A 7675-nucleotide genomic window follows, 5' to 3' on the forward strand; every position below is an offset into this window, starting at 1 on the left:
AAGAAATGGGGAAAGGATTCCCTATTTAATAAATGGTGCTGGGAAAATTGGCTAGCCATAAGTAGAAAGCTGAAACTGGATCCTTTCCTTACTCCTTATACGAAAATTAATTCAAGAGGGATTAGAGGCTTAAATGTTAGACCTAATACCATAAAAACCCTAGAGGAAAACCTAGGTAGTACCATTCAGGACATAGGCATGGGCAAAGACTTCATGTCTAAAACACCAAAAGCAACGGCAGCAAAAGCCAAAATTGACAAATGGGATCTTATTAAACTAAAGAGCTTCTGCACAGCAAAAGAAACTACCATCAGAGTGAACAGGCAACCTACAGAATGGGAAAAAATTTTTGCAATCTACTCATCTGACAAAGGGCTAATATCCAGAACCTACAAAGAACTCAAACAAATTTACAAGAAAAAAACAAACAACCCCATCAAGAAGTGGGCAAAGGATATGAACAGACATTTCTCAAAAGAAGACATTCATACAGCCAACAGACACATGAAAAAGTGCTCATCATCACTGGCCATCAGAGAAATGCAAATCAAAACCACAATGAGATACCATCTCACACCAGTTAGAATGGCGATCATTAAAAAGTCAGGAAACAACAGGTGCTGGAGAGGATGTGGAGAAATAGGAACACTTTTACACTGTTGGTGGGATTGTAAACTAGTTCAACCATTATGGAAAACAGTATGGCGATTCCTCAAGGATCTAGAACTAGAAGTACCATATGACCCAGCCATCCCATTACTGGGTATATACCCAAAGGATTATAAATCATGCTGCTATAAAGACACATGCACACATATGTTTATTGCAGCACTATTCACAATAGCAAAGACTTGGAATCAACCCAAATGTCCATCAGTGACAGACTGGATTAAGAAAATGTGGCACATATACACCATGGAATACTATGCAGCCATCAAAAAGGATGAGTTTGTGTCCTTTGTAGGGACATGGATGCAGCTGGAAACCATCATTCTTAGCAAACTATCACAAGAACAGAAAACCAAACACCGCATGTTCTCACTCATAGGTGGGACGTGAACAATGAAATCACTTGGACTCGGGAAGGGGAACATCACACACCGGGGCCTATCATGCGGAGGGGGGAGGGAGGAGGGGGGAGGGATTGCATTGGGAGTTATACCTGATGTAAATGACGAGTTGATGGGTGCTGACGAGTTGATGGGTGCAGCACAGCAACATGGCACAAGTATACATATGTAACAAACCTACACGTTATGCACATGTACCCTAGAACTTAAAGTATAATAATAATAAAAAATAAATTTAAAAAAAAGAGATTTTCTTTTTTTTCTTTTTTCTTTTTCTTTTTATTTATTTATTATTAAAATAAATTAAGAGATTTTCTTTTTTTTTCTTTTTTTCTTTTTATTTTTATTTATTTTTTATTATTATTGTACTTTAAGTTCTAGGGTACATGTGCATAACGTGCAGGTTTGTTACATATGTATACTTGTGCCATGTTGCTGTGCTGCACCCATCAACTCGTCAGCACCCATCAACTCGTCATTTACATCAGGTATAACTCCCAATGCAATCCCTCCCCCCTCCCCCCTCCCCATGATAGGCCCCGGTGTGTGATGTTCCCCTTCCCGAGTCCAGGTGATCTCATTGTTCAGTTCCCACCTATGAGTGAGAACATGCGGTGTTTGGTTTTCTGTTCTTGTGATAGTTTGCTAAGAATGATGGTTTCCAGCTGCATCCATGTCCCTACAAAGGACACAAACTCATCCTTTTTGATGGCTGCATAGTATTCCATGGTGTATATGTGCCACATTTTCTTAATCCAGTCTGTCACTGATGGACATTTGGGTTGATTCCAAGTCTTTGCTATTGTGAATAGTGCTGCAATAAACATACGTGTGCATGTGTCTTTATAGCAGCATGATTTATAATCCTTTGGGTATATACCCAGTAATGGGATGGCTGGGTCATATGGTACTTCTAGTTCTAGATCCTTGAGGAATCGCCATACTGTTTTCCATAATGGTTGAACTAGTTTACAATCCCACCAACAGTGTAAAAGTGTTCCTATTTCTCCACATCCTCTCCAGCACCTGTTGTTTCCTGACTTTTTAATGATCGCCATTCTAACTGGTGTGAGATGGTATCTCATTGTGGTTTTGATTTGCATTTCTCTGATGGCCAGTGATGATGAGCACTTTTTCATGTGTCTGTTGGCTGTATGAATGTCTTCTTTTGAGAAATGTCTGTTCATATCCTTTGCCCACTTCTTGATGGGGTTGTTTGTTTTTTTCTTGTAAATTTGTTTGAGTTCTTTGTAGGTTCTGGATATTAGCCCTTTGTCAGATGAGTAGATTGCAAAAATTTTCTCCCATTCTGTAGGTTGCCTGTTCACTCTGATGGTAGTTTCTTTTGCTGTGCAGAAGCTTTTTCAAAGAGCATGTGCACAATGGCCCAGTCGGATAGGGAAAGAGCATAATGTAACTTCTCTGATGTTTATTTGTACTCATACATTTTACTTTTAAAATTTATTATATAAGGTACACATATATAATTTTGTATTATTGCGCCATAATATAGTAATTGTGTATAACTTATAAATGCAAATACTCGTATTAGAAATTAAGCTAAAATAAAAATAATTTTAACTAGTTTTTTTTTAACTGTTAAAACATTTGGAGACCCCTATTTCTGCAGTTGTGTCAATAAATAAGATGTACAACTAAACAACTTTGAGGAATAAGAAGAACTACCTTGAAGGTTTCTTTTTATCTGACTTTAAACTTGGGTACATATTGTCCAATGTTTGATACAAAAAAAAGTTTGATATGTTTGATATGAAAAAAAATCAAACATTGGGCAATATGTACACTAGCTTAAAGTCAGAAAAAAAATGAAACCTTCAAGGTAGTTCTTATTCCTCAAAGTTGTTTAGCTGTACATCTTATTTATTTTTTTCTCTACCTTCTCATGAGTTGGACTATGCCCTCTCTTCATTCACAGGTAGCCCTACTAGGAAATATGGAGAGTGGAAACCAATCAACAGTGACTGAATTTATCTTCACTGGGTTCCCTCGGCTTCAGGATGGTAGTCTCCTGTACTTCTTTCCTTTACTTTTCATCTATACTTTTATTATCATTGGTAACTTATTAATTTTCTCTGCTGTAAGGATGGACACCCATCTCCACAACCCCATGTATAATTTCATCAGTTTATTTTCCTTTCTGGAGATCTGGTACACCACAGCCACCATTCCCAAGATGCTCTCCAACCTCATCAGTGAAAAGAAGGCCATCTCCATGATGGGCTGCTTCTTGCAGATGTATTTCTTCCACTCACTTGGAAATTCAGAGGGGATCTTGCTGACCACCATGGCCATTGACAGATACGTTGCCATCTGCAACCCTCTTCGCTATCAAATGATCATGACCCCCCGGCTCTGTACTCAGCTCTCTGCAGGTTCCTGCATCTTTGGTTTCCTTATCCTGCTTCCTGAGATTGTGATGATTTCCACACTGCCTTTCTGTGGGCCCAACCAAATCCATCAGATCTTCTGTGACTTGGTCCCTGTGCTGAGCCTGGCCTGTACAGACACGTCCATGATTCTGATTGAGGATGTGATTCATGCCGTGACCATCATCATTACCTTCCTAATTATTGCCCTGTCCTATGTAAGAATTGTCACTGTGATACTGAGGATTCCCTCTTCTGAAGGGAGGCAAAAGGCTTTTTCTACCTGTGCAGGCCACCTCATGGTTTTCCTGATATTCTTTGGCAGTGTGTCTCTCATGTACTTGCGTTTCAGCGACACTTATCCACCAGTGTTGGACACAGCCATTGCACTGATGTTTACTGTACTTGCTCCATTCTTCAATCCCATCATTTATAGCCTGAGAAACAAGGACATGAACAATGCGATTAAAAAACTGTTCTGTTTTCAAAAAGTGTTGAACAAGTCCGGAGATTAATACAGAGCCACAGGTTCCCTTCCTTTGCTTTTTTTTTGAGATGGAGTTTCACTCTTGTTGCCCAGGCTGGAGTGCAATGGCATGATCTCAGATCACTGCAACCTCCGCCTGCTGGATTCAAATGATTCTCCTGCCTCAGCCTCTTTAGGAGCCAGGATTACAGGCATGTACCACCCTGCCCAGCTAATTTTTGTATTTTTAGTAGAGATGGGGTTTCACTGTGTTGGTCAGGCTGGTCTTGAACTCCTTTGGCCTCCCAAAGTGCTGAGATTACAAGTGTGAGTCACCATGCCTGGTCCCTTCTATTGCTTTAATGTTTGTCTAACAGATTAGAACATGAGATTACTCTATACCTAGTCCTTTGTCACACTGAAATTTCTGTCGTCCTAATTATTTTCCCTATACCTAGAAAAAATATTTATACTCTCTGTGTCATCATTGTAAAACTTGCTGTGCATATCATGAGGAACCTTATTTTGTGGATGAATAACTGTAGTGTCTTTCTTCTGAAATGCTGTGGTTAAAGAAAATTTGTTTGCCACTTTAGAGGGTTAGAACTATAGAGCTTGCACTTCAGAAGTTGACAATGTGCTCTGAGGTAGTATGTCTTTATTCAGGTAACAGATCTTAGAAAAGTTTTTTTGTTTAATTATGAATCATGGATTACCTCATTGGGTTTTTCCAGAAATAGAGATCTAAGAAAAAGCCAAAACAATATTTAATTAAGTTTTATCTTTATTTTTAGTGATGTAGTTAGCTATTCATTAGAATAATTATGTTTTTAGTAAGATTAGATTATTAGTATTGCCACACATGTTTAAAAGAAAACTACAATATAGGATACTATTTACAGAAATATACTTGGTTTCCACAAATATCAATTTTAGTTATTGTTTGCCCTTTCCAGAGTTAAACATCTTCACTTTCTTTATTTACAGTAAAAATATCTTTGGTGTATTCATTGAATGGTAGTGTCAAAAACATATGATTCTTTTTGACTAATAAATTTAAAAACTTACCTCTTCTTTCCATATTTACTAAAGTTGCCTTAATTTGATTATCTATAATTATTTATACACAATTATTATAATTATCTTTAAAAAATACAGTAAAATTTTGAAATGAAGACAGTGATTTTATCTCACATTTTAATTTTCTTCTTTAACAATCCAATAAAATGACCAAACCTTAGATTATATTAACTTCTTAAAGGCTTTAAATCCAGAAAAGATAATAATGATTCTCATTTTCTATTGAGTGGTCCAGCAGTGGTCATATTAACATGTGAACACAAAGAGAGAAAACATAAAACAACCCTTTCCAACATGTATCACGTTACTTCCCCCAAAAAACCCTGAAAAACCTATATAAATCCTTGCAAACAGAAAAGAGTGACTTCAATAGACAAAATCTAAATGGTGTCCTGAAGACATAGTGCAGATAAAATAAAATTCAAAGGAATTCAATAGAGGCAAGGGAAGAGGCTATTTAGTAGACAACTTGAAGTAATCTTTTCAGGAGGTGTTGGAAATTCCAAACTGAGAACAACTTGAATGGCTAGGGATGGGGAGGTGGAAATTTATGAATATCTGAAATATTTCTAGCATATTAGGTGAGGAAGTTGCTCACCTAAGTATTTGGTCCCTAGTCTTCAGCTGGTGGATCACATGCTATGTAAAGATGGGCTACCCTAACTTCAAAAGTTCTAGTTTGGGTTCCCATAGCCAACAGAGAAAAACATGCACATCGGTGATTCTTCATAATATAATTTGACTATATTATACATTTTTCTGAATGAATTAGAGCTCTAATGTAACAAGGAAACCAATAAATTTAAAAAAAAAAACTGCTGTTAAAAGCAGCTGAGAAAGGGGAGATGGCCTTTCAATTCTATATGACATTTTAACCTGTTTCCTTCCCAATCATTTTAAACATGGTTCATATTAATCATAAATAAAGAAAACATAAACTTACACCAAAAGACTTGTACTTGACTAAAGGTTGCAGTTCATGGCTTCACGGTGGCCTCCTCAGAAAACGTATTATTTTCTCATGGGAATTTGAACCTGGTATATTATCATTCCCAAGTTTCCAGCAACATGAGTTGAAGAGGATGGACCAGGGGTGCTGGAGAATCCACACAGAGACCACAGAGTGCAACTTCTACCCCAGTAGACACCTTTAGGAACTGTCCTCACAAGTACCTGCATACATAGTATCCAAGCAATTTAGCCCAGAGACAGAGAGAGAGAGAGAGAGAGAGAGAGAGAGAGAGAGAGAGAGAGAAAGTAGGAGGGAGACAGGAAGGAGAAGAAACTTGTTTCTTTCCCTTCTGTGACTAAAAGATGTTACAGGAGGTATTCACAATGTCTTATATAATTCAACCAGAATAGTTCTTCTTCTATAAGAATTATCAAACAGAAAATTAGCCTAATTAAAAATATTTTTTTGGAGGTGATATTGCTATACATCTGAATAAAAACCGTCAGCATTTACAGTGACCTTACGGATGCCCTCATTAGTTTAGTTCATTAAACAGACCCAAAAAGAGGGAGGGTATAGCAATTTGTGCTTTCTCCTCTCAAAAGCATATTCATGAGCCAGAGAGGTGCTTGCTTACTTCATGATCTAACCTCTCAGTATATGATTAGAAGACCAACTCAAGGGTAACTTGCCCCTGAAAATCCCAATTATCTATAAAAAGGTAAATCCATTATATCTGCATTCTTTAAAACATTGTAAAGCAAACCAAAAGGAGAAAACCAAGGAGAATTCATGTGCACAACACACTATATTTCTAACCAGCAAATATTAGTTTGAAAAATGTTAAAATATTAAAACATGTAAAGCTCACCTGAACCCAAACTGCCCTGGTGCCTGGGGTCCAGAACGCAGAGATTAGAGCCTGAAGTCTAGCCTATCTTATCCTGTTGCCTCTGACTTACAGACTTACTAGCACAAAGCTAACTAATTGTTATTTTAGTACCCAGGTATAAAACACTTGGTAAGTTACTATGCTCGGTTGCGTGTGTACTTCATTTGACAATGTACCATTCTGAGATTGCATAAATTTAATATATAGTACTTATTATCCAAATCTTAAGATATTCTATTGGGCTGTATATACTTTTATACTATATTGCATACAATTCTTGAGACATTTTCATCAAGAGATTAAGATCTACAACTCTTTATCACGATCAGTTGAAAACATGATTTTGAAAAGAAGTTACCTATCAGGTTTTAATGTTTATATATTCTTTTGGCTTGTTTTGAAGGTATTTATGTCCCCTAAACACCTTCCCAAATGCTTTGTATATACATATATGTGTGTGTTTGTGTATTTAGCATGTGTCATTTGGAGATTTGTGTGTGTGTGTGTGTGTGTGTGTGCATGTGTGTATGAAAACTACATTGAAAAGTGCATTTTCAGGTACATGATGCACATTTGGACACACGCTAATGTAATTTCTAAAATGAATATGTTCTGTTAATAACACCAAATCTTTAGCCATTAATCACCCTAAGCAAGAGTCACAAACATAATTTTAAATATGTAATGAAATCATAGAGAACTTTTACTATTAATACACGAAATAAATTAGTTTGATGGCAAAGTTAGTGATAATAAAAAACATTACAGAATATAAAAATGCAGTGGAAGAAGAAGAAAATGGAGTACTCCAGAAAACTAAACTAGAGA

General features: G+C 36.7%; 1 protein-coding gene across 1 annotated transcript; it reads left to right on the forward strand.

Annotated features, from left to right (window-relative positions):
- The first annotated feature begins 2979 nt into the window (after positions 1–2979).
- LOC100430416 (olfactory receptor 6K3) lies at positions 2980–4990 on the forward strand. Its single transcript, XM_002801831.4, has one exon. The coding sequence runs from the start codon at positions 2986–2988 to the stop codon at positions 3970–3972; it is 987 nt and encodes a 328-aa protein (XP_002801877.3). The 5' UTR covers positions 2980–2985; the 3' UTR covers positions 3973–4990.
- The last annotated feature ends 2685 nt before the right edge of the window (positions 4991–7675 follow it).

The sequence above is a fragment of the Macaca mulatta genome, chromosome 1, assembly GCF_049350105.2.
Source record: "Macaca mulatta isolate MMU2019108-1 chromosome 1, T2T-MMU8v2.0, whole genome shotgun sequence".
NCBI lineage: Eukaryota > Metazoa > Chordata > Mammalia > Primates > Cercopithecidae > Macaca > Macaca mulatta.

Coding starts and splice junctions, on each gene's coding strand:
- LOC100430416 (XM_002801831.4), top strand. CDS start 2,986: ATGCCCTCTCTTCATTCACAGGTAGCCCTACTAGGAAATATGGAGAGT.